Source organism: Meriones unguiculatus, chromosome 16 (genome assembly GCF_030254825.1).
Source record: "Meriones unguiculatus strain TT.TT164.6M chromosome 16, Bangor_MerUng_6.1, whole genome shotgun sequence".
Taxonomy (NCBI): Eukaryota; Metazoa; Chordata; class Mammalia; order Rodentia; family Muridae; genus Meriones; species Meriones unguiculatus.
The window spans coordinates 39,736,108-39,763,614 of NC_083363.1; the positions used below are offsets into that span (position 1 = coordinate 39,736,108).

A 27,507-nucleotide genomic window follows, 5' to 3' on the forward strand; every position below is an offset into this window, starting at 1 on the left:
GCAAAGAGGAAGCAGGAAGATGAACTAAGAAAGAGGTGGTTTGGCTTGAACTAGTTGGATAACCGTTTATGTGGAAATATTTCAGTGGAGGTTATATTCAATGGACTTGCTGGGAGAGCAGCTTCAGGATGTAAAAGAAAGAAACCAGTTAAGAATAGCTGCACAGAATGGGAACAATATTAGTGTATTTACACAGTGGAATCTACTGGGCAATAAAAGGGTGAAACAGCTGCTGAGAAAAACAGGAATAAACTGCATGTACTTTGTGCTAAGTGATAGAGGCCAGGTAATAATGACAATAATAATAATAATAATAATAATAATAATAATAATAATAATATCAACCTTCCATTTATATGATATTCTTGAGCAGGTTAAACCAGCCTAGGGAAGTAGAAATCAGACCCAGTGGCTGCTTCTGGTGGAGAGTGTGGTAGCCATAGAGATTGGCTGGAAAGGAACTAGAGGAACAGGAAGTCCTGGAGCCGCTCTGTCTGGGTGGGACGGACTATGTGCAGTTGGTCAGATCTGAACCCTCAGAACTGGAGCATCTGTGTCCAGCATGATGTGTTTCTTACACCTCAGAAAGTAACTGAGAGTAGAGTATGGCTCACAGTTTGAGTCCAGCGACTGGAAGAACGGGTGAGAAGAAAGTGGAGAAGGTGGCTGGCCGGGAGTGGGCGGGCTGAGGGAGTGGTGAAGGACATGTGTTAGACATGCTCGCTGGAGGAGCAAGCAGAAATGTCAGGTTGGTGGCTTATATTCAGAGTTCAGGGGAGAGGTCACACTCTGGTGACACAGTGGAAACTGCAGGTTCACTGATGGTTCCTGAAGGCAGCAAATGTGAGATACACATGTTGACACCAGAGCCGTGTTACCCTTACAGGATCTCACTCTACAGGCCAGGCTGGCTGCAATTCACTATGAAACTCGGGCTGGCTTGGAACTTGCCGCAATCCTCCTGCCTCTGTTCCCTAAGTGCTGAGACTCCAGGGGTGAGCCATGCCCAGCTACCCTCTCTCAGTGTTATATTTTTCTTTCATTAAACAGCTAGTTCCAAATATCTTAAGATAAAGCATGAAATAAAAAATTAAAATGCTTATCGTTTTTTTGTTACGTATACCAGTGTGTTGGTGGGAGGGGTACCTACACATGAGTGCAGGTGCCAGGGAGGCCACACCCCAGGGGGGTAGAGTTCCACGTGGCTGTGAACCAGCTGAGATGGGTGCTGGGTACCAAGCTCAAGTCCTCCAGAAGATCAGGATGTATTCTTTACAGCTGAGCCATCTCTCCAGCTGAGCCATCTCTCCAGCCCCACCTCCTTCCAACCCCCAGCCGCCCACATTGAATGGGGAGATGTAAAGGGAGAGAAAAGTATAATCAGGATATAAGTATGAGAATACAGTCTACGTCCAATTAAAAAAAAAAGAGTTGAGACACAAAGAGAAGCCAGGTTAGGAAATTGGTAGCTGATGAGAACTTCTGGAGCTCCCAAGTACAACTCTTGATGGTTTTGCCTTGATCTGGCTCACCCTGTACCAATTGCCAACTGTTTTCCCACCTATTGTTTGTCTTGTTTTGAGACAAGGTCTCCCTGTGTAACCCAAGCTAACCTTGAATTCGCTTTGTACTCTAAGTCAGTCATGAAATAACGGCAATCCTCCTGCCTCCACTTCACAAGGATTGCAAGCACGCACTATCACGCCTGGCTGGCTTTTTCATTTTTTTTCTGAATGTAAAAAATGTTGGAACTGGATCTCAGTTTCATCTAGTAGTTCACTGAGAGCAAAGGCAAGAAAAGAAAAGAAAAAGAATAGAAAAGAAAAAAAAACAGAAAAATGATCCATTATACAGATTCAAAGTAAGAAAAGGGAGACAGTGCTCTTCTAAAGAAAACTACTCCTGTGGGAATTTTTAAATGACTTCATGAAACAAGAACACATTTATAGCAAGTGTTGTTGAAAATTCCCCATGACTAGTTTGAAGTTAACCATGGAAAAAACAATGAGTCAAGTTCTTTGACCTCGAAGCTGCTTCCTCCGGCAAGTAGACTACAAGTAGCTGGCCATCAATGCACACATGCTCAACGCCACGTCACTTTAAATTGAATCTTAAACAAAAGGCTGATTTACTAAATATCTCCTTATTGGCTGTAGACAATGACTTCTGAGTTTTGAACCACAGCCTGTACTTGATACCTGCCCAGAGAGATATTCTATGCCCGGTTCCCATCCTGACTCCAAATTACACAACACCATGTCTGCTGTGGTAGACGGTGTTCACCTCTCCACACCCACATCCCCACGCTACCCCTCACCCCTTCCTGAACCTGGACACCATGGCTTTCCCCTTCCTCTCAAGCTCCTTATGCCCACTTGTTTACAGTTCTCTTTAAATGTGTGTGTGTGTCCTTCCATGCATGAGTGTATATGTGTAGTCATGTGCACATTCATGTTTGCAATTACATGTGAAGGCCAGAGAATAACCTCAGGTGTCACTAGGAATGCCATCTCTGGGCACAGGGGTCTTTTCTGAGACTGATACGCCAACCAAGGACCATGCATGGAGATAACCTAGAACCCCTGCACAGACGTAGCCCATGGCAGTTCAGTGTCCAAGTGGGTTCCATTGTAATGGGAACAGGGACTGTCTCTGACATGTCTGACAGGAACTGATTGGCCTGCTCTTTGATCACCTCCCCCTGAGCGGGGAGCAGCCTTACCAGGCCACACAGGAAGACAGTGCAGCTACTCCTGATGAGACCTGATAGGCTAGGATCAGAAGGAAGGAGAGGAAGACCTCCCCTATCAGTGGACTTGGGGAGGGGCATGTGTGGAGAAGGGGGAGGGAGGTTGGGATTGGAAGGGAAGGAGAGGGGGGCCACAAGGGGATACAAAATGAATGAAGTGTAATTAATAAAAATTAAAATAAAAAATGGGAAAAATTTTTAAAAAAAGAAAATAAATTCTGTTCTGACATTTAAAAAAAGAAATTAGGTAGAGATTCGATCAAAAAAAAAAAAGGAATGTCATCTACTTCTTTTGGGACAAGATCTCTCACTTCCCTGGATCTCACTTCCCAAGACTCATTAGGTGAGTCTTGCTGGCCAGTAAACCCCAGGGATAGCCTCTCTCTACCTCCCAGCACTGGGATTACGTACGTGCCCTACCATGCCAGGCATTATTCTGTGGGTTCTGGAGTCAGACTTCAGACCTCAAGATTGCAAGGTGTACACTTACTGATTATGCTATCTCTCTAGCATTGACTTTAGAACTCTGTCAAGACCTGCAGGAATAGTGCTGGCCATTCGCTGGACCAGTGCTCAAGGCTAGAGCTGCCCTCCCAAGACCGGATGTGACTTACCGAAACTGGGTGACCTTAACTGACTCAAAACCATGGATTCCTCTGTATGCTTCTTTAAGCTTAGAGAGAAAACAAAGGACAGTGATTCAGTCTTGGTCCTCACACATCAAAAAGTCATCGGAGCAAAATACAGATGCCAACAATAAATAAATCGGTAACAGATGAGCAAAGGAACAAGGGACCATGGGAAGAAGTTATATGTCATAACAAACACAGTTAAAATAACAACTGACAGTACACGCATACTGTTTATGTTTGAGGATGCAAGAAAGCATGAATGATCAGAACCTGGCTCCGTGCTCAGATAGCTCTGTCAGTAAAGTGATTGCCAGTGACACGAGGAGTTGTGTTCTAGCTTCCTAGCACTCATGTAAGTGGGGTATATAGCCATGTACATCAGTAACCACAGTGCTGAGAGGCAGTGACAGGCAAATCCTGGAGCTTGCTGGTCAATCCATCTACCGAGTTGGTGAGTCCAATGGGAGACCTTGTCTCAAAATAATAACGAGGTGTAGACATCTTTTTAACTAGAAAGTGCTTGCTAGCTATGTCTAGCCTTCACACGTGCACACAGAGAGAGGGGGTGGTGATGGTGAAATAATAAACATTTTAGGATGGGGGGGCTAAGATACTAAACAATACAATAAATGTACCCACATCTGTGTTTTGGTCCTCAACGTAGGCCCAGTGACTGGTCTGTTCTTATGTGACTTTGTCTTGAGGTCAATGTACCCGGGTCTATGTTCCTCAACACAGGCACACTGACTGGGCTTGTTCTTGCATGACTTTGCTGTGAAGTCAAGTTTGTTCAGTAACTCTCATCAGCTTCTAAGAGTTGCTCCTTTGCAGAACAAATTAAGAGGCTGACAATTGAGCTTAAATCATGGTGTTTATTACGAGTAACTAAAAACCATAAAACAGCCTAGAATCCTTAGCATGGTATTCAAACAAGTAAGCAAAACCAAGTGGAAGACAACTGAGTGGTCAACTGAAAACAGCTCAGGAAAATGCTCAAGGAATGTCAACTGTGGACAGAGCAAATCGCGGCTCTGTAGGAATGCAACAGAAGGAAGAAATTAAATATGTATAAGGGACCAAACAGTTTGCTTAATAGTTAGGAGCATGCTCCCAACATCCATGCTGAGTGACTCACAGCCAGGGGATCTGATGGCCTCTTCTGGGCTCTGTGGACACACGCTCTTATACATGCGTGTAGTTACACACACACAGATACATACTCACACACACAATTTAAAATTACATATATCTACAAAAATATGTTATGAAGAAGCTAGCTAGAGTAATAGTTCAGTCAGTAAAGCATTTGTCTTGCACAAAGACTCAAGTTTGAGCCCCAAGACCCATATTAAAAAAAAAAAAATCTGGATGTGATTTTTGTCTATGATCTCAGCGCTGGGGAGGAGGAAAGAGGCAGATCATACTGATTTACTAGCCAGCCAGTCCAGATGAATTGGTGAGCCCTGGGCCAAAGAAATCCCTGTCTAAAAGGAAAATAAAAATAAAAAGGGTGGGAGGGGGTTAGAGGGAAAAAGAAAACACAACATTTGAGTCTGTTTTTCTCTGTTTCCCACATATACACACAGCAACCACATGGGTATCCCTTTATATACCTATATGTACACATATAAAATATGTACTTAATGCATGTTCTAAACTGAAAAGCATCTGAACGTGTGGTTAGAAAGAAGATCCTTACAGAAAAGAAAATCTGTACTCACCTGATTTTCAATTTCAGTTCTGTAGTTGGCGTATACAGCAGACAATGAGTTCCAAAGGTCTCTGGGAAATTGTTTATCAATTTCAAAAGTGCCCCAAACCTCTATGAGAAATAGGGGCAGAAAGTTTTTAGATAAAATAAATTTACTTCTTGATTTTATCAGAAGCATGCAGTTATGAAAGTACAATTCTGAAATCTTGGCATTTCTATTTATCTTCATAAAATATATTTATTTAAAATAATAAAGAAAAGAAAGACCAGAGTGTTCAGTGGTGAAAACCAACAGTCATGAAATCCATCTGACAAGTCTCTCAAACACTGTGGGGGGGGGGGGCTGAGTGTGTGTGTGCATGTGTGTGCATGTATGTATGTGTGAACATGGAGACGGGATGTCTGGTATCTTTCTCAATTATTCTCTACCATATTTTTTTGAGACAGAGTCTCTCACTGGAACCTGGAACTCAGCCGTTCAGATAGATTAGCTGAGAGCCCATAGATCCTGAACCTCGGCCTCCCCAGCTTTGAGAGTACAGGCATGAGCCACTGTGGCCAGCTAACACCATCTACACTCAGGTCTTTAAGCCTGCACCCCAAGCACTGTGTTGACCGAGACCTCTCCCTAGCCACAGCACAATTTTAAAGCACTGTTTGCTAACTCTTAAAAGCCCTGGGCTTCCTAGCTCGGAGCTAGTGTTTATCTGCATGGGGTTGGTCTCTCTGTCGACAACTCCTGAGCATTCTTCAGTCCAGACCTAATCATTAGCTGTTCTGGATACCCTACTCTGGTCCCCAAATGGAAAATTCTTTCTACTTCTGTTTTCCAACCCTGCTTTCTCCACCTGCCTATACCTGTCTCACCAGTACTGTGGGAAGCTGCTCCTGAGCACAGTGCTTGGCTGAGTCTTCTTTCTATTTCTTGTAGATGTCTCAGAAATAGACCTTCTTCCAAAATGTTGACTTTCATTGTCATTTGTTGAAGAAATTTCCTTCTTTTCTTTCTTATATTACAACCTAGCCTCTCCCACTAGCCTGATAATTGACATATAGCAAGACAAATGCTTTGTGGCCTCTCTGAGGGTTTCCTCTGGAATTGAACATGAAGATGATCCTTATAGATACGTGATTGCTATCATGTGAACTGCTGTGGTCCTGGGAAGGTGAACCAGGTATGCCCTCAATTTTCCCTCAGATCTAAAACCCAGAGCTACAAGATCACTAGAGTAGACTTTGAGGAAGCTCCTCCTCCTACTCCTCTTAATTCTTCTTCCTTCTTTGCAGACAGTGTCTCAAGCTATAGCCTAGACAGTCCTGGAACTCACTATGTAGCCCAAGCTGGCCTCAAACTCAGAGCAATTCTCTTGCCTCTGTCTCCTGAGTGTTAGAGCTACAAGCATGAACTACTACACTCAGCTAGGGGAAATTGTCTTAAAGCCCATTGAGGTCCGGAGTCCAAGTCAGTAGACTTATCTCATCCCTTGAAAAACAGAAACTTAAGTGAACAGTGGTTTCTTAAGCCCCTGGTTTCTTAGGTTATATACAGTGTGTGTGTGTGTGTGTGTGTGTGTGTGTGTGTGTGTGTGTGTGTGTAGCTCTGAATATGTTTGTTGCAATCTAGAACATTCCTTTCAATATAGTCACCAAGTGTTCTTCTTGTATTCACACATCTAGAAGTGATGCTGGTAAAGAAGAGAAAGGGAGAAGGAAGACGTTCAGGCTCACCAAGTTGTCCACTTGGATTTCAGTGCATCTTTCTAGATCTCAACAGAATCTCGCAACTGCAGAGCAGAGCTGCATGCACCTAGCATCCAAACACTGTCTTGTGGCTTGGGGTCTGCTGCATTTAGGAAGCCTTCACTGGCTTGGGGTCTGCTGCATTTAGGAAGCCTTCACAAAGCTAGCAGGGCACCTCCAACTCATCACTGCCCCTCAGCATCAAAGAGTACAGTACATGTCTGTGGTATGCTGGCATGAGAGCACCCTAGCCAAGAGGCACTTACTTCCTCTCTCACAGAAACTAGTGCTCTGGCTGAGGCTCCTGAGAGGGCAATTGCAGCTTGGGAGGGGTCCAGTTTTGTGAAGGTAGCAGTTCTGGGGATCGAGGCAGGAGGGAGGAAACCACATGTAGCTGTCTTCACAGGCACACTCCAGGGACCCCTGTAGGCTTCTGCAGTCTGCACAGAGAAAAAGAAATAGAACATGCTCTCAGGTCTGCCTTCTAAACCGACTTCTGCTCAGTCCTTGGTGCCGACTTGCAATCTGCACTGAGGATTTCTCAGCAGAAGCTGGAAGGATGGCAATGAGCTTAAGATACGGAAATGTCCAACTTCATAGGCCGGTGTGAAAATCCTAACAAACATAAAACCCAAACAACTGGGCTTGGCATCCAAAACAAGGCTATGGCTCTCTCAGGTATCCACTGTGATGGAAGGAAAAGGCAGAATAGCATAGGCACAGCATAGGGTTATTGAAGGGGTTTAAAGGGCATTTGACCACTGCCTCATCTGAGTCCCCACCCATCCACCTATCAGCACTGCACACAGCAGGGCTGGAGATGCTGCTCAGGGTTTAAGAGCACTTGCTACTCTTCAGGGGACCTGGGATTGGTTTCTGGCACCCACACGGTATCTCACAGGCATTCAGTTCCAGGGGATCTGAAACCTTCCTCTGGCCTCCTCATGTACCAAGCATGCACACAGTACACACATATACATGCAGGCAAAATACTTACACACTTAAAAATATAAATGTTTTAAAATTTTACAAAGGCTGAATGACTTAGAGGCACATGATAAAAGCATCTACCAGTCAATGTTGTGTGTTTGGGATTTTGTACTGGACCCAACAGTACAAGAACCAAAAGTTCTTCCTTCTTAACAGAGAGGTGAAGCCGGAATGGTCAGGGATATGTTTGAGAAACACACATGAAACTGTGTAGTGGGTGCTTGTTAAATCCTACCAAGAAGCATCTCCTCCCAGAGTATCTGATCAACCAGTCTGGAACAGACCAAAGAATTTGCATTTCTATTCAGTTCCCTGCTCCTGCTGCTGGTTGGGATCTGTACATTTTAATATTCACAGTTTTAACCAAGTCATTAATCTTCCCTGGAAACCACTTTCATGGTTTGAGTTACCAAATATTTTTTGCTATCTTCAGGGCACACAGTGGGATTTCATATCCTGGCATCATGAGGCTAGAGTGAGACAAAGAATAAATTCTGGCCAATAAAATAGGACTGGAATTAATGTCTGTTTGTTCTCAGCCAAAGAATGTCATTTCATTGCCTGTGTGAGGTCTCCAGGATTTCATTTATTTGCTGCTCAGAAGGAATACATTTGAAATAGAATCTCTCCCATCAGTTGGTACCTGAAGGATGACCACAGGCACAGCCCTCTTGCCAACATGCAGTGGACATGTTACACGGAGAAGAAACACTAGTTCTTGATGCCACAGAGCTGATCTTTTTTCACAGCACAACCTACCTACCCTGACTGGCCTGCCCCTCTCCCCATTTACAGGCCCAGTCCCGGGAAAGCTAATTTACATGTGGTGGCCTTCACTCTGATGACTTCGCTGGGCCCAGGTAAGTGCTGTGATGAAGATTTCAAGCGCCGCAGAAAGTTCTTCAATTTTTTCTTCTCCTCCGGATCTCTGTAAGTCATCTGAAGAAGCAGCTCATACTCCTGGACTGGAGGTAGAGAGGGGTTATTAGAAGGTAGCTGTCTGCAGGGAAGACGAGTTAGCAGTCATCACGTCCTGCTCAGAGCTCCTGGACTGTCCCTAATACTCATTGCTACAGTCTGCACATCCAGACATTAACATGTGACCAGCAGATGTGTCTCATACATGCCTCATATATATCTCTTGTCCCTCTTCCCACACTCTCTGTCCTACCCTAGACTCAAGGGGGAAACAGGCTTGAATATCTACTCACTCTTCCTCTCTACCCCAGCTTTGGTGTCCTTGAAGTATCATTAAAATCCCCAAGTTCATCCTTTCCAAAGAACTTGGTTTTTCTTGTTGTTGTTTTGGTTTGGTTTTATTCCATTAATTGGTGGGAGTTTGAGGATTTGCTTCAAATCCAAAAGCAAAGCACAAGTAGACCTGAGCTCGCATCTGTGCACACTTACCTCCAGCTACCTATTTCTATAAATGAAGAATTCTCTTTTCTCTCCCCCAAAGGCAAGCCTTCCATAGTAGGTGTCCTCGGATTTCACACCAGGCCCAATCTTACCTCGAGCCTTTGAACATGCCAGCTCTACAGCCAGACTGACCAGGTTCAAGTCTTGCCCACAGTTCCCACAGGCCTTAGGAGCACCCAGCAAAAATGGGGAACAGGGTAAATGTAACCATGGTTACTTTCTCAGGAGTTAATGGTGCCAAAGCCAGATAGCCTGATTTTAATCCTATCTTACAGCCCCTAGCTCTGGAGCCAGTTTCACTGTCTTTAAAATAAACAGTCATAGGGTAAGTGTGAGGGTTTAATTCATATAATAGAACTAAATATAGGCTAGCATAATGGCAGAGCAATTAATAAATAAATCCTTGCTATATTTTTATTCTCATTGTTAATCTTGGGGAGATCTTATCTAAAGCATTCCATGTTGAAAATTTTGTTTCATTTTCCAGTAGTCTTGCATGAAGATATGTTTTATGCTATGGCTAGCACATGGGCATATGCCAAGTAAGTGTATTTAAAAGCATTTCAGGTCAGAAAGGCTTTGTGGACTGGCCCTAGAACCTAGCAATCATCTGCAAATCAACATCTTCATGAGGAAATACTTTCATTGCTTCAAATGTCAGACCTGTGTACTAAAATACACTCCAGGACCCACCCCCCAAGGTCAGAGCTCTGACCGTTAACTATATTCCTAGCAGGGAGGTGCCAAAAACAAAATAAAACAAAACAAAACCAGAACAGACTCCTGTCGTGGGTATGGGGCAAGGTGCTCATCTCCATTGTCAGCTTGCCTGTGTTTGTAGTCACTAGGAGACACACCTCTGGATGTCTGTTTGAAAGAGTGTCCAGAGAGGTTTGAGTGGGAAGAGAAAACCCACCCTGCGTGCAGATCGCACCATTCCCTGAGCTAATTGAAAGGAAAAAAGAGAGAGAGCAAGCCTTCTCCCCGGAGCTTCCTGAATGGGAACTCAGTGTGGCCAGTGGCCTCACACTCCAGCTGCCACTCCTTCCTGCCACGGCGGACTGCATGGCCTCTTAAATCAGGAACCCAAATAAGCCGTCCCTCCCTTGCAGTGCTTTGCTAAGGCATTTGGCCACGGCAACTAATATGTTGTGTGTTTAATCCTCAAAACTGCGTTGCTCTTAAGAATTACTATTATCCTTACTTTACAACTGTGGATAATTTCCTAGTGTGCCTAAGGCCAGCTGGCCATTGCTGAGGTAGGAACTCTGTTCTCTGGGTATCTATGTCCAGTGTACCAGTATATCTCTTATATAGTCTTATATAGTCTTATATAGTCAGTATATAGTCTTACCTGGATGCTTTTTCTCAACCACACTGGCATTTCCTTTTGTTCTGTTGTCATCATTTTTCTGTTAAAAAAAAAAATTTAAAAAAAAAATAACCTGCAAACTCGTTAGTTTCCCAGAAGACCTGAAATTGCTGATCTAATATCTGACCCAAGGATGGTGGGGGGTGGCCAAGAAAGGCCTCGTGAATACTGTTTTGAGGAAAGACCTGGAACAGGTGATAACACCTGCAGGAAAAGCTATGTGGGAGGCAGGGGCAGCATGTGTGCAGGCTCAGTGCTGTGAGTGTGCCCAGCTGTGAAGAGAGAGCTAGGGAATTGGAGAGCATGAAGGAGTGGAAGAAAAGAGAAGAGCGGGAGGTGGAGCCCAGAGTCCACGGAGGTAGGTCATGTACGTCTATCAGAACACAGAACGACTTTAACTTTTGGTGGGGAGGGAAGTGTTGCTGTGGAGTGTGTATGTGAGTGTATGTGTGTTTGTGTTTTCCAAGTACATGGGTATATTAGTGAGTGCACCTCTGTGCACATGAGAGCACCAGAGGAAGCTACTGGGTGTCTTCCTCTATCGTTCTTTAGTTTATTCCTTGGAGACAGAGTTCCTCCCAGTGATGGAGCTTGTTGCTGTGTTGGCTAGAATGCCTGGCTCAGTGTCTGCCTGTCTCCATCCTACAGAACTGGGGTGGCAGCCATGCCCAGAATCTTTAAGCGCATGCTGGGGATCCAGTTTTGGTCTTCACGCTTTGCAGAGCAAGAGCTCTTCTCTAGTGAGTCAGCTCCGTAGGCCTGGTGTTAGTTTTAACCCCAGTGAGTTATGCAGAGTTTGAACAGGGGGAACAAAAGAAAGATTCTCTCTGAATTACTTTACAGAAGCCTTAATCCTGAAGCCATGTTGAGAATGGCCAAGCACAGAAGCAGTGAAGGCACTTCCGCGGTTACAGAGGTAATATAGGAGCGAGATAATGAAGCCGGAGATGGAATATGAGACAGCAGAAGACGTTAGATGTGTCTGATTTCTGGATGTCATTTAAAGATAAGTTTCAAAAGTGGTTTGAACGTGCAACATGGCAAGACTCAAGCATGGCATCATTTTTATCCCTGTGGAAACAGAGTGGTGTCACAGGGAAAGAAAAGTAGATTTAGTAAGAAAAATGTAGGGGTTCAGTTTGGGACCCATTGATTGAGGAGTACAAGTGCCCAAATGGATGGTGGGTCCATGTGTGAGGAGTTCAGGGTGGAGCATCCAGATGAAAATACACTTTTGGGAAACATCAGTGAGTAGAAAACATTCAAGCCGAGATCTTAGATAAAAGCATCAGGAAAGTGAGTAGCCCATGGCTCTAGTGACGGCTCAGTTGGTAAAGCACTTTCTAAGCAAGGGTAAGGACTGAGCAGAGTTTGGATCCCCAGAATCTATGTAGGTATGAAGTAGGCAAAGTAGCCTGCCTCCAGTTCCAGTCTTGAAAAGTGGAGATAGAGTCCCCAAAGTAAGCTATCCAGCAAGAATCATCATAACTCTGACCTTTGGGCTTAAGAGACCCTTTGTCAATAAAGTGGAAAAGGACACATTCTCACACATGTGTGTCCACACACATGCAAACATACATAGTCACAAATTTATAACAAACGTACACAAATAGTAAAAAAAAAAAAAACAAAAAACAAGAAAAGTTAGTACACTGGCACTTGAAAGACAGAGGCGGGAAGTTCGCTGCAAGTTTGAGGCTAACCTGGTCTACACAAAGAGTTCCATGCCAGAGACTATACGGCAAGACCCTGTCACAAAAACATAAAACAACAGCAGGATGGCACACACCTATAATCCTCAAACTTAGAACATAGAGGCAGGAAGATCAGCAGTTCAAAGCCAGCGTCAGCTACACAGTGAGTCTGAGGCTAGCCCAGGTTGCATGAGAGCCTCTAGTAAGCAACAGTGCCAAAGAAAAAGCGGGGAGTGGAAACGACAGAGACGGCCTGGGGGTTGGTAGTGCCCTCCCACATGGCTTTTCTGTGCCCAATAGGCCACAGCACAGACTGTGTCGAATTAGAACAAATCTCTGAGATGGTTAAATTTTTATCGTTGAACCTCATTTGTAATGCAGTCATCTGCACTTCGAAGTGATAAAATATAACTTATGGAAGACCTCACAGTGAATGCTGGCAAGGACCAGGGCAAGAGCCCAGGACTTCTGGTGCCAGTTCGCCAATCTCTGTATCTTAGTTGCCTGGGGCATTATCGATTCTGAAAGTACCAGGAATGTGGAGAGGAGAGATGCTGCCAAGAGAAACAGGACCTGCACTGTAGTGGAAGGGACATAATACTCTAGAAGTCTGCTCTATGCCAGCTAGACCTTTTAGATTAATAAAAAGCTTTATGGCACCATAACTGAGCAGACATCAAGCCTCTAAGCTTTTGTGCTGTTTTCCAGCTACACACCCCAAGTTACTTGCTGTAATTGCTCTCATCTGGGCTGCTTCTGTTCCATCAGGCCAGCTCTCATGGCAACATGCTCATAGTCCATACTGCCCCATGGTGACTTCCTTCTTACTGCCTTCCTCTCCTGCTTCTCTCTCTCTCTCCTCGTGGTTCCCATCTGACCTTAAGCCTGGGAGCCTAAGCTCCACCTACTTCTCTTCTGCCCAGTTACAGGCTTCTAGCTACCTTATTTAACCACTCAGAGAATATTGGCAAGCAATGTTTATACAATGTCACTTTGTGTACCTGAGAATGTGCCCCTCTGAGCTGTACAATTAGATATTAGGGACCAGTGGTTAGCATTAGAATACATACCACCAGACCAACCACCAACAACGTACCAACTCACCTGCAGGAAGCCACTGGTGCCCTCAGTGAGAGTGAAAAGAGGGACGAGCCACAGCAGTCCAACTTTCATATCCAGCAGCTCCTTCTCTCCTCTCTGGACTGAACATAGACACCCTGTGTCTAGTCACCCAGGAGGCTGCACACTGAAACAAATATTGTAAGCCAAGACTGTAACCAGGTCCATTCAGCAGCAGCCCCTTAAATTTTACTGCTTTATTTTTGCCACATTGAAATAACCAAGGGCTCTAAAAAGCACAAACGGTAAAGATGTATTTGGAGTGCCTAAACTTAGAGACAACAACAACAACAAAAAAAAAAGCTCTCTTCTAGTTAACTGATGCGGTTAGCAACAAATTGTTCTCAAGTTTCTATTTATCTTAAGTAATTTACACAGAACTCAGCACATAGACATTGTGATAATTTAAATGAAAAATGTCCCTCATAGGCTCTGGTATTTGTACACTTGGTCCCCGGCAGGTGGTTCTGTTTGGGGAGGCTGTGGAAACCTTAGGAGGTAAAGCCTTGTTGGCACATCTTGGGTAGGGGCAGGCTTTGGGAGTTCACAGCATCACCTCACTTCCAGTTCCAGTCTCTGCTTCGAGTCTGTGTTTGAAGATACGATCTCTCAGGCTACTGCTCCCTCTACCTGCTGCCCTACCTCCCTCGCCATTCAGGACTTTCTCTCTGGACAGAAACCTAAAACACATTCTTTCTTTGGTTTCTTTTGATCATAGTACTTTATCACAGCAGCAGAAAAGTAAGTAATGCAGACATGATCACCAAATTAATCTTTTATATCCATGTTATTTGGTGTCAAAGAAAAGTCATCCTAACTTGTTCTGTCTGAGCTACCAGGCACATGAGGACTCTACATTTTTAATCTTAATTAAAATTATACTTAGAATTCAGTTTCTCAAATGAAGGCTATAGCTTAGTGGTAAAACACTTGCCTAGCCTGCATGCATTCAACCCACAGTAACATATATACATACGCACACATACACACACACACACACACACACACACAAAATCAGTTTCTCAATTGCTTTAACTGTATTGTTTTTTTTTTTTCTTGTATTTTTGAGATATGATATTATGTAGCCAGGGCTGTCCTCAAACTCACTTTCAGCTAAGGATGGCTTTAAACTTCTCATTCTCCTAGCTGTACATCCCAAGTGGCTAGGAGTACAAACATATGTCACCTAGCCTAGTAAATTTGGTTTAGGGCTCAAGCCTGGTGTTTCACCCAGGCTACAAAGACTCTATCAACTGGGATGCACCCCAAGCCACTGGACACATTTCTGGGGTGCACAAGCTACAAGCCACAAGTGGCTAGCGGCTACCACGTTAAGTACCACTGCACAGAAGACATCCATTATTTTGAAAAGTTTTCACTGGACATCAGTGACAGAGTGTAAAGGACTATTCCTCCACAGCCTTTCAACATTCTTTTACACAGAAAGAAAGAAAGAAAGAAAGAAAGAAAGAAAGAAAGAAAGAAAGAAAGAAAGAAAGAAAGAAAGAAAGAAAGAGAGAGAGAGAGAAAGAGGAAAGGAAAACAGAGTGGGGCTCTCCCCAGCAGACTTACCTTGCTTCTTGAAGAACTTTAATCTTCATGTGCACACTGCCACACCCACCAGATGCTGCCCTCTGACCTAAAGAGAAATGCATCAGGGATGGGGGAGGACTACTATACTCATGTCTGGTTTTCCGAGGCCTTCTAAGGAAGACTGGGACACATGGTGTCTGTATGACCTTCCCTCTTGGGTGAATGAATGGTCCTCTTATATGTCAACTTCTTGTTTGCAAAAGATTCCTGGTAGATTTTTAGCTATATGAGTCTGCAGATGGTAACCTGTGCTTCAATCTTTGTTTGTTTGTTTCTTTGTTTGTTTGTTTGTTTGTTTTATGAGACAGGGTTTCTCTGTGTAGCCCTGGCTGTCCTGGAAATCACTCTGTAGACCAGGCTGGGCTCAAACTCAGAGATCTACCTGCCTCTGCCTCCCAACTTCTAGGATTAAAGGTGTGTGTCACCACTGCCATAGCTGCTGCTGCTTCTTCTTCTTCTTCTTCTTCTTCTTCTTCTTCTTCTTCTTCTTCTTCTTCTTCTTCTTCTTCTCCTCCTCCTCCTCCTCCTCCTCCTCCTCCTCCTGCTCCTCCTTTTCCTTCTTCATTTCATCCTCCTCCCCTCTTCTACTTAAGATTTATTTATTTTTATTTTATGTGCATTGGTGTTTTGCCTGCATATATGTATGTGCAGAATGTGTGAGGGTGCTAGATTCCCTGGAACTGGAGTTAGGGAGAGTTGTGAACTGCTGTGTGGGTGCTGGGATTTGAACCTGGTTCTCTGGAAGGGCAGCTAGTACTCTCAACTGGTGAGCCATCTCTCTAGCCCCTTCAATCGTTCTTTTAGGTCTTGGCTTATCTGCTCTAAGGCCTGTGTCTTTAGTTAGGGTTTTATTGCTGTGATAAGACACCATGACCATAAAGAAAAGCATTTAATTGGGGCTGGCTTACAGTTTCATAGGCTCATTCTATTATCATCACTGCAGAAAGCCTGGCAGCCTGCAGGCAGACAAGTTGCTGGAGTTCTATGTCTTTGATCCACAGTCAACCAGAAGGAGACTCGATTCCATACTCAATGGAGCTTGAGAGTAGGAGACCTCAAAGCTTACCCCTACAGTGACACACTTCCTCCTGCAAGGCCATCTCTCCTAATAGTGCCACTTCCTAAGGGCCAAGCATTCAAACACATGAATCTACGGGACTATGCCTATTCAAACCACGATAGCCTGTCTGCTTCTGGCTGAGTGTAACGTTCTCCAGAGCTAATGGGTGTTTGTCTCTGAGGAAGAGTATTTCATTTTTTTTCCTACGGAAATAAATAACACACACACACACACACACACACACTTGACCTTCTGTGTCATTATCTGTGGGTTGGTCCAGGGCCACTGAACATACCAATATCTGCACAAGTCCCTCATATAGAACTGTAGAACAGTGGTTCTCAACCTCCGTGTTGAGACCCAGCGGGGGGGGGGGGGCGTTGAATGACTCTTTCACAGGGGTCACATACCAGATATCATGCATTTCAGAGATTTACCTTGCAATTCATAACAGTAGCAAAATTACAGTTATGAAGCAGCAACAGAAATAATTTTATGTTTGCGGGTGGCCACAACACGAGGAACCATATGAAAGGGTCACAGCATTAGGAAGGTTGACTGTGGTAAAATAGCTGACTTCAACTGACATCTTCCCATAGACTCCAAGTCGTTTCAAGATCACGTGAACACAGTATGATGTAAGTGCTATGAGAATAGATATAGTCTATTGCTTAGGAAATGATGACAAGAATATGTTTGCATATGTTCAGGGTAGGCACATATATTTCCACATTGATTGAATGCATGGCTGTTTTATTTTATATATGTATATATGTACATTGATACACACAAAGTAATTAAATTATTTTCTGAGTTGCACTGTTGCACTTTGGACATTCTCTTCCTACCCCACCTCGTGTGTGTGTGTGTGTGTGTGTGTGTGCGCGCGCGCTAGTTTCTCCTCTGTTACTATGCTAAAATACTCTAACAAAAAGCCACTGAGGGGGAAAGCCTACATTCATCATGCATCTCACCGCCTTAGTCAGACAATGCCTCAACTGAGGCTTTCTCTCTAGGTGATTCTGAGCGTGACCGCCTGATCCTCCTGCCTCAGCTTCTGAATTTCTGAGATTACAGGTATGCATTACCACACTAGGATTGCCTTGGATATTTTCTTTTTGTTTATCTTATTTCAGTCTTACTGTTAAGTTGCCAAGCGTGGCTAAGTCAATATTCCAGTGCCTTCATGGAGTACAGCCACTTAGCAAGGGGAGGCGTGGCTTTCTAACACCCTTCCCTCTTTTTCTCCACTTCCAGGAAGATTCTTTTCCTCTGGATTCCTAGGCATTGTTTTGCCTGTGGCTTGTAATCCTGGAGCTGACAAATAAGATTCCAGTGTCTGTGTGTGTGTGTGTGTGTGTGTGTGTGTGTGCACTATCTGTCCTCTCTGTGTGCCAAGGACTAGTATTAACTGAAACACCTGCCTTCAGGTGATTGCCCCACAACTCTCCACTCTCTCCTGCTAAAAACTCTACCATGCTCAGCCTGAGGCTGCAAATGCAAGCCTGGGTGACAGCTCTGGGCTTCTTAAGGAAGTCTTCTCCCTCACTTCCTTGTTCCACTCTCTCCTATTCAGGACTGCCTCTTGGATTTTCCAGAAAGGGTTATCACTGATGCTCAGTGGAGATTTTTGTTGGTCCGTAGGCTGACCGTGAATAGATAGATGCATCATAAAGAAAGAAGAGAAAACAAAGAAGCAGCAGAGGAGAAACAGAGGGGAAAGACTGAGACTAGAAGAGGAACATTTTGGCACTCTTCGGAGATCAGAGGTTTTTTCAAAGCCTGTTAAATCTTAGAAAGATCCAGCCTAGCTACCTATGGATATTATTAGAGGAGCTCGGCAATGCTCACATCCAGGTGGATGTACTTCTAGGTGGATGATGTCCAGCCTAGGGGGGAAATTTTCTCTGCACTTAGCCTGCTTCTGTGTTGGGGGTCCTGCTTTATCAGTCAGTGTTCTCACGGCTATGACAAAAATATCTGACAAAAACAGCTTCAGTAAGCAAAGATTCATTTTGGCTCATGGCAATTTTCCAGGAACTGAATGACCTCACTCAGAGGAGGACCCTCAACACAAAGAAAGCAAGTGTGTCAGCAATCAGGCCTTTCTACCTGTCTGCCCTCGGGAACCTAGTGGCAGCTTATGTCATCACCCACAGCTGCCAGGTACACCACGGGCTCTCCAGCCACCCCAGATTTCTCTCCCGTTCCCTATCTTTTCTATCCGCCCTCTCTCCTGGTTCCTCTCTGTCTCATTTGTACATTCCCTCTCCCTCATTCTCTGTCTTGTTCATTCTCTGCTCATAGGTCTCTCTCTCCTTCATGTCCCCATTCTGAGACAGCCTTTCGCTCTCCCTTCCCCCAATAAATCTCTTGCACTGGAACTCTTGCATGGCATAATTTCTTAGCAGCACATAATTTCTTGGCCTGGGCTGCTTTGTCCTAGCAAAGTGTATATGTAGGTGTGAACCACGCATCCTGCTTAACTTTGCTTTCTTAGATATAAACCTCATGGCATTTTCATCCATTTTCTTCTAAGCAAGAACGATCCAAGGAGGAGGAGGAGGAGGAGGAGGAGAAGAAGAAGAAGAAGAAGAAGAAGAAGAAGAAGAAGAAGAAGAAGAAGAAGAAGAAGAAACTTTATGTAATTCCACAAATGAGTTGTCCTTGCCACTAGATCATGGGTGTTTACATCCCATTTCACTCTGGGGGCAGCTAATGCCTGGCCAACAGCTGTGTTGGCATTGCCGCCTGTGGAAAGGCTTAACCGCTTAACCACAATGGGGGATGTGCCCGCCCCCCACTTCCTTGAATTCATTCAAGTGAACTCAGTTCTGATAATCCCTGTCCTTTATGTAACCACAAACAATTACTAAGATTTGCTGTTGTGCCTCTGGAGCCGGCGGCACATTGTCTCCATGTTCTTTCAGTTACGTGTTTGTGGACTCTGAATATCCATTATTTACGGCAACAGAGGGTGCCGACCTGAAGCTGCTCACAAGATACTCTCCAGCGTTTTAAGCAACAATCTAACCTTAGGTACCACTGAACATTGGACTGCTTTTCTGCCCTCCACGTTTATGCCTCTTCCTCTACAAAAAGAAGCACTCCCCATTAGAATGATCTCCCTCCTCTCTGTCTTAAAATGGCAAGCCCACAGGTGTATACACATGGGGATGGCAGAGCGGAGCTCCACAGAGGACTCAGAATTAAGGCTCAGTCAGAATTAGGCAGAGGATGTGAACAAACTCAGCTGTATTTCGCTTCTCAGTAGGTGAATTTGGAGAAACACTTTCGTGGGAGGTATCTTTGCATGGGAATCCCCTGGGCTGCATTTCTTTTAGATTCCTTGTTTCTCCTGAAGTGGGCAGATGTAATAGAAGGAATGGGGAAAGGGGAGGAAGAACACAGAGAAGGCCAAAAAAAATATTTGGAGAGTTGACCAAATTTTCTTTGGAGAAGCAATATCTTAAAATTATCTAAAATTTCAGTGGGCGTACAGTTACGTTAGATACAGCAAAAGGTCTCCGTTTGTGGTTGTTTTTTTCGAGAGAGGTTCTCCTGCAGCACACTGTGCAGCCAAGCCTTGAAATCCTAATTCTCCTGCCTCTACCACCCATGGGCTGTGATCACAGCCATACAGTGTCCTACCCATTTCAGTCAGGGCTCAGGATTGAACCCGGGACCTCATGCATGCTCGGCAAGCACTCTACGGACTGAGCTACATCCCCGGTGCCCCAAGCACTGCAGACTAAAACTTTAAGCACATACTTTGTATTTTAACATGACGTGGAAGAGACCTGGGTGCGTCAGACCAGTCCTGGGTGTGCTGCTTACCCGTAAGGTCCTGTGAAGTGCGACAGGTTCCCTAGAGTCAGCACCCACCTCTGCTGTGAGGGGTAACACGGGTCAACTCACAGCCACTCGCATTCACATTCTGTGTGTCTTTCCACCACAGAGCCTGCAAGTACTGAAGACATTCAATGGGCTGCTTTTCTCCTCGAGCAGGTCACTACTGCCTGAGCGTCTTTTGAGATGGACTGAGAACTCACTGAAAACTAAGCCTTAGCCTCAGTTGGGAAAAGAGATTGATTTTTTTTTTTGACAATTCTAAGTCTTGAAGGACCCAAAGAATTATTCATCTCAGTTGCCTCTTCTCCGTGAACATTCTATCAATCGGACAAACTTTGATTTATTCAACCACTGTGAAGAGGGCTGGCAGTTTCCTAAGCACTGTGAAATGCACTGGCTGTTAACAATATAACTATGTGGACTCGCAGAGAATGAAAAGATGCCTCGGTGGTTAAAGCGCTTGCTATGCTAGTGTGAAGACTGGAGTTTGGATCCCTAGTACCTAAGTAAAACGTCAGGGAAGGTCAAGTGTGCCTGTAGCCCTAACACCAGAGGGACAGAGATAGGAGGATCCCTGGAACTTGCTTGGCAGTCTAGCCAATCAGCGAGCTCTAGATTCAGTGAAAGACTGAATTTAAAAAAAAAATCATAAGATGCAACTCAATAGAGGAAGACATCATAAGTCAACCTTTGGCTTCCATACATGTGCACAGGCCATGCACACCCACAAAATTCATGTACACTGAATACAATATACACAGAAGGAAAAAAAAAAAGACTCCTAGAAGCTATGATGAAACCCACTTTTGCAGACACCTGGAGAGGGAGGGGCTGAGGAGCCTCTACGTCCAGGACCCCTGTTTATTATGATTGCCTATGTTGCACTGAATAGCTGCATCTTTGGGAGTCAGTGTGTGCCCCTAGTTAGGCTGAGTCCTTTCTATTCCAAAGCTGAGCTGGTACAAAGCTGGTTCTGTAGCAGCCTCCATGTGCTTTGCCCTTGATTAGCCTGGACAGCATTCTTATTGCTGGTCATTTCAGCCCAACCCAACCTTGTCTGCTCCTTCTCAGTGACAGTACTGTTTTTCTAGCTGCCTGTCTGTGCTTTGTGTCTTAGAAAAGCATCATTCAGGATGGTTCCTTGTTTTTAGCACATCACCCAGAGTGTCACCTAGAATCCTGCTAGGGTTTATTTCCCTGGGAAAATATATCCAGCTTAGTTACATTGTGAAAGGCCTGGCTACAAGCCTGGTAGCTTGGAGCCCTTTGAACCAGTTGTAACTAAGATTTTTCTCTACTGCTTTATACAGTGTGAGTTACGTCAAGTCCTTACAGGAAGATCAGAAATCTTGTGGCCAATTTCTTTCTTTCAGTCAAGGTTTCAACCTTCCTGGAATCCGCAGGTCAGGCCTATGTCTCGTTTCCCTCATGAAACATTGTTGAACCATAACAGGCAAAGCCTAGAGAGGCTGGGCTTCCTCCTGGATTGCCTTGCTTTGAAGAAAACTTAGCTGAACGGCACTCAGAAGAAATAAGAGTAACTATGACTGGGGCTGGGGAGAAGTTTCAGTGCACAAGTCTGAGGACCTGAGTTCAAATCCACAGACCCATATATGAGAGTTGGATGCATAGTATAGCATCTGTGATTCTGTGATGCCTATGGGGAGGTGAGGGGCAGAGACAGGAGAAGCTCAGGGCTCTGGCAGCACAGCTAGCCTGGTGTGCATGACAGAAAACAAGGGGCCTGTCTCAAACAGGACAGAGGGGAGGGACTGTTACCTGAGGTTGTCCTAAACTCCTGTGTTATGGCATGTGCATACCTCTCTCTCTCTTTCTCTTTCACACACACACACACACACACACACACACACACACACACACACACACATCCATGCACAAAGAAAAACCCTAATTTACAAAATGCTTCCACGTATATTGATATCTTTGGGTAATGTATCCCTACTACCTTAAATCCCCTCTCCCTTGGACTATGAGTCAGATTTCATTTCTTGGTGTTTAATAACTCAGGACTGTAATTTGATCGCCATCTGCGTCCCTTACAAACAAGTACCCTTGTTCAGGAAAAGGAAGCCTACATGTTTCTCAGTAATCATCCCAGGAACAGTGTCTCAAGTGTGGAGAGGAGATTAAGAAGCTTGTGGCCAGTTTCTTTCTGGTTTACAAGGACAGAAAGCTGGGCCTGCTGGGAAGGAGCTGCAGAGTGGGTTGTGCAGGATCTTCTCCTGTAAGCAGTCAGATTAGAGCTGCTGCAAATTTCTCCTGACTGAGACACTTATTTACTTTCTTTGCTCTGAGACGAGGCCTCTAACTCCCGCTCCCCCTGTCTCTGCTGGGATTACTGGATTGTATCACCACGTCCAGCACAAGCAATTTGAGGCATCTACCTCTCATCTCATACTAACACTCTGTCTTGTACAAACGAAGAGTGTCTTCATCACAATGTTCTTAAGGGAAAAAGCAAGGTTTTCAGACAAGTCTTCTGAGTGGTTATTCTAGACATCAAATCTCTGCCAGGTGTAATAGCGAGCCTGAGAGTGCTAACGGCATCCACCCACATGCAGAAGCCCACATCCAGGCTGTGCACAGAATCAGGAGCTACCTGGCATTTCCAACTATCTTTCCTCCAGGGCTCCTTCTGGAGGAAGGAGCCTCTTTTGGAGCATCCTCCCAAACACCCAATTCCCAGGCCAGCCAGGCCTTTTCCAGGTTAGGGTAAAAGCACTGCTCCAAAAGGATCACATACTCTGAATCTGATACATGCAGCTTAATAACCCTCCAGATCACCACCCCGTTTTTCATAAGAGACAGAGCTGCGGTCTCTGTGACCCGTTTTTTTCTCCTGTTTTCTTCTGATGCTTTTATTATTATGATTTTAACACATTTGAATGTTTAGTTCTGGAGTTATTTTAAATTTTCATGTGAAATTAAGTTTTGTTTTGTTTTGTTTTGTTTTTAATTCCCTCAAAAGTGAATGGCCACCAACCTCTTTTCAATGCAGATAAACTGACAAGTGATTTTTATTTTTAAATTTCCCTTCTTGAATTTTGAGGTCCTTAATTATTAATAAGATCAATTACTGTCCATATTGTTTACTAGCTACTTTTTTCTTAAGCCACGATCTCAACTTTCCTATCAGATTTCTGAAATTTCTCGGAAGACCGGCATTGAGACTCTTCATAAAGCTCTTGGTTGCTTATGCCAGAAATATTGGCTCCCAATTTGTCATTCATTTTTTAGGCCCTTCTTCTTTTTGTTTGTTTGAAAGCTTGAAATAGTCATGAAATCACCCTTTTCTATCAAGTAGATGACACAGCATTCCTATTGCACTGTGCACTTTGAACTTGGGGTATACTAATTTTTTTCCTATAAAGAGATTATAAAAACACTTCTCCTATGTTTTCTCTAATACTTTTATCACTATAAGTTTAATGCATTGGAATTTTATGTCCTGGTGTTATTTTAGGTTTCCATGTAAAATTAAGATTAATTTTTATTTCTTCAAAGATTAATTGAGGTTGGCTATGCCAACATCATTACTTGTCTAAACAGCTCCTTATCAAAACTACCTTGATAATGCCTTATTAACTTTAACGTTTACATTTTCATATAATAACATTCTGAGAATGATTTTAATTCTACTAATGTTTACATTGTTTCTTTTTAAATAGTTATGGAACATATAAGAGTATTACATCTCTGAGAAATATAATAATAAGCATCTTAACACAGATAATGCATGGTGGCACACACGCCTATAATCCCAGTAATGAGGAAGAAGGATTTCTGCAAGCTGGAGGATAGACTGGTCTACATATGGAGCTGTCCCCGCCACACACATACAGAGAGAGACAGACAGACAGACAGACAGACAGACACAGAGAAAGAGAGACACAGAGAGAGAACCATTGAGCTACTTTGGCCAGGTTAAGCAGAACCATGATACAAACACGAACATGAAAGGTTTTCTCAGAAGAGCATACTCTGCTCAACACAAGCTCCCTCCATCCAGCATGGTGCAGCTGTGACCCTATTCCGCTGAGACAAACTGATTCATGATAGACACATGGTAGATAGTTTACTGTTATGCCTAAACAGTAACACAAGTCCCATGAGCACAGTTTAAGTAGTTCATCCCCTGAGAAAAAGAAGCAAACAATACAGAGATTTTGTCAAAGCCTTTAAAGCCCCCCTTTTAAAACTTACTTAAAACAAAAACTCAAAAAACAAACAAACTCCTGGTCCCCGAGGTTCTGGAGATTGAAAAACTGGCCTGTGTAATGAGGACACCTCCCACCCCTTCCCGGGGCCTGACAACCTTTCACAACAGGACTCGTTTGCATTTTAGGGCTGTGTGTTCATCTCACTTCTGTCCACCTTGTCTCATTTTCTATCCAATGTCCTACATGCGAGAAATTTCTTGTATTGGTAAACTTTACCAGATGACACAACATCCCTACTGCCATTTTGTGTGTATGCATGGGTCTGTCTCTGTGTGTACATGTGCACCTGCGTATGGAGGTCAGAGGTCAGCTGTAAACATTACATCTCAAGCGCTGTCCAATTTTTTTTGAGACAGGGTCTCTCACAAAGTAGGCTACGTTGACTGGCTTGTGAGTCCTAAAGATCCTTCTAGAATATCAAGTCATGCCAACATGCTCTGTTTGCTGACAGGGGCCCAGGGCATGGAATTAAGTTCTGTGTGTTTGTATGACATGCGTATGACATGCCTATTTTCTACTTCTAACATTAACTCCTATAAATTTTCATTCTGAACATCCCAGAGCCCATTCTTCTATCATCCTTGGAATACAAACCTGAAGGAGCTACAGAGACGGCTCAAGAGTTAAAAGCACTTGCTCCTCTTGCAAAGGACCCAAGCTCAATACTCAGGACACAGATAGTGGCTCACAGCCATCTGTAACTCCAGTTCCAGGCAATCTGATGTCCTTCTTTGCCTCCTGTGGGCACCAGGCATATATGTGGTGTACTTGCATACATGCAGACAGAACACCCATGCTCATAAAATAAAATAATGAAATAAAGAACAGGAGATTCTGACATATATCTGACTGGCTGGGGAGGCTGTGGGGAGGAGCTCTCTCTTCCCATCTTGGGAATGTGCTAGTCACAGACTCTCAGTAAGGCTGGGCATGGTCAAGTATATGCTTGAGGCCATAATGCTGTGGACCTTCCGCTCTAACCAATCATGGTCCAAAACAATTTTCACAGCCATGAAGATCATACTTCTACTCAACAAAGAACTGTGGCTACCTTGACATCATGTGATGACTGCTTCTCGAGCGAGACGGCCCAGGCAAAAATCCTAAGGTATTTGGGACACTGTTTTCCCTTCATAGCTATAGACAAGGCCCTGTGAAAGGAAGTTATGAAGAGAACCACGTGAGCTATTTTGAACATTGCAAGTATGCCGGGTGGTTTCCACATGATTCCATGAGGTGTGGCCGTAAGTAGAACTGTGAGTTGGGTGACGTTTGTCCTGCAGTTGCCGTCCCTCTAGCCTGAGTTCCTTACCTTGTGATGCACATACCTTCCACTCCCATGACCCCAGATGCCCTGTATCGCTTTGATTATTCTGTTTCTTTTTTGCTCACAACCAAAATGCCAAAGTTATTCACTGCTAGGCATGTTGTCACCCACAATACTCAGGAGGCAGAGGCAGAAGAATACTGAGCTTAAGACCAGCCTGGGCTGCAGAGAGAGACCCTGTCTCAAAGATAGATAGATAGATAGATAGATAGATAGATAGATAGATAGATAGATAGGACAGGATAGATAGAGCAGCTACTCATATTTTTGTTTAATGGATGTGTGCATTTGTTTTTCTTGTCTCAGAGTGCATTTGCAGTCTTTAAATTGAGGTGTAAAGGACAGCAGAAGACAGATAATACTATGCACATACGCACACATACACACATGCAAGCACATACCATCCCTCAGTCTAGCAAGGGAAGTTTTTGGAATAGGGAGGCCAACACTGTTTTAAGACATCTATTGCCTTCTGGAAGAAGTAATGCATATCTGGCTTCCAGGGAAGCGTCACATCAACTCGTGAGCGACACAAATGTTCATAACAAATTTACAGGGCTCAGCATACACACATCTTCCTGCCTTCAGTTTTATTCCCCGCGGATACCGCATCATGAAGCAAGACTCCGTCTCTCACAAGAATTGCCAAGCACCTTAGTCAAGGCTTCATTACTTGCTTGGCCATCCCTGTCAGAGAGATAGATTTTCATTTCAGCCATGGTTGGGTGATTAGTAGGGTTTTTATAATGAAATTAGAAATTAACAAAAGGCTTATGCTAGTGTCATGACTGATTGTAGAATGTGTGTTTGCTATTTTCTCTTCTGTAATCTCCAACCTCTGTGAATGTGTGTGAATGTGTGTGTGTGCGTGCGCACGCGTGATCGCGTGCGCATGATTATCAAGTTTATCTTAATGGAAATTGCCATGAAAAAAAACAAGGCACTTCTCCAAATCTCCTCCCACCTTGACCTTCCATTCAACTATTATTATTATGAATTATGCATGTGAGTGTGTCTGTATGATACAAGGGGACATGTGAGTGCCATGTGGATGTGTAGAGGTCAGAGGACAACTTTATTCAGTCGGTTTTTTCTCCTTCCACCTTTTTGTGGGCTCCAGGAATCCAACTCCCACCACATATCTGAGCCATGTCATTTATCTGCTGAGCCATGCGACCAGCCCCTTGACCTTCTGTTTATACTTCCTTCAGGAACTTTTGTGGTGATTTTTTTTTATATATATTTTGTGGTGACACAAAATATCAGGTTCACGTAAGGTTGCTGTTGCGGTTAAGAAAGGGTCTCATGTAGTTCAGGCTGGCCTCAAACTCTCTGAAAAGCTGAGAATGACCTTGAACTTCTGATCTTTCTGCCACCTCTCAAGTGCTGGGATCATAGACTTGGCCACCAAGCTCAGTTGTAAGTGAAAATGTTCACTGAAAATAAAACTATGGTAAAGCATGGTGTGTCGTCTTATATTTATTTGGGGAAAAAAACCAAGGGGAAACAATTGTGAATTCTTCTCTGGTGGTCAATGAGGGAGTTCAATTGGAATATAACTTTCAGGTTTACACTGGCTTAGGCAAGCTTTCAATAAACTCATCCTCCAGTGGAAATGAACTTAATTGTTTCAGCCACTTGTGGTGGCACAAATTTGTGATCCCAGCGCTTTGAAGGAGGCAAGAAGATAAGGAGTTCAGAGCCAGCCTGGGTTACATAGAGAGTTTGGGGCCAGCCTGGGCTACACGAGACTTATCTTGAAAAAGCCAACCCAGTAAATAACCCACTTTAACCTTCTCAAGCATGATTGGGTTTTAAGGGTGTCTGCCACATTGCTAGTTATATACAGTTCAACGGCTGCCATTTTTAACAGGCTCCCTGGATGAAGCTGTCATATTCCAGCCAGCTGAACATCCCAGGAACCTAGGAATAGGCCTGCCCTGTCCCGGAGAGAACCCTTGGCTTTCATGGGGAAAACCTAGCAATTGAGACCTAGAAAAATCTCAAG

General features: G+C 44.0%; 1 protein-coding gene across 2 annotated transcripts in view; it reads right to left on the reverse strand.

Moving 5' to 3' along the window:
• Positions 1–13,543, reverse strand: part of Adgrf1 (adhesion G protein-coupled receptor F1) — a 34,890-nt gene extending 21,347 nt beyond the window's left edge. Inside the window, exons 1-7 of one of the 2 annotated variants that reach the window (XM_021643200.2) lie at positions 13,412–13,543; positions 13,034–13,036; positions 10,596–10,653; positions 8,644–8,787; positions 7,099–7,272; positions 5,103–5,203; positions 3,364–3,422 (exon numbers count right to left, since the gene is read on the reverse strand). In XM_021643200.2, the coding sequence (XP_021498875.1) occupies positions 3,364–3,422; positions 5,103–5,203; positions 7,099–7,272; positions 8,644–8,787; positions 10,596–10,653; positions 13,034–13,036; positions 13,412–13,480 (608 nt within the window). In that variant the 5' untranslated portion in view covers positions 13,481–13,543. The remainder of the gene's footprint in view (positions 1–3,363; positions 3,423–5,102; positions 5,204–7,098; positions 7,273–8,643; positions 8,788–10,595; positions 10,654–13,033; positions 13,037–13,411) is intronic. The other variant, XM_060368938.1, reaches the window with a different exon arrangement.
• Between the last annotated feature and the right edge of the window lie 13,964 nt (positions 13,544–27,507).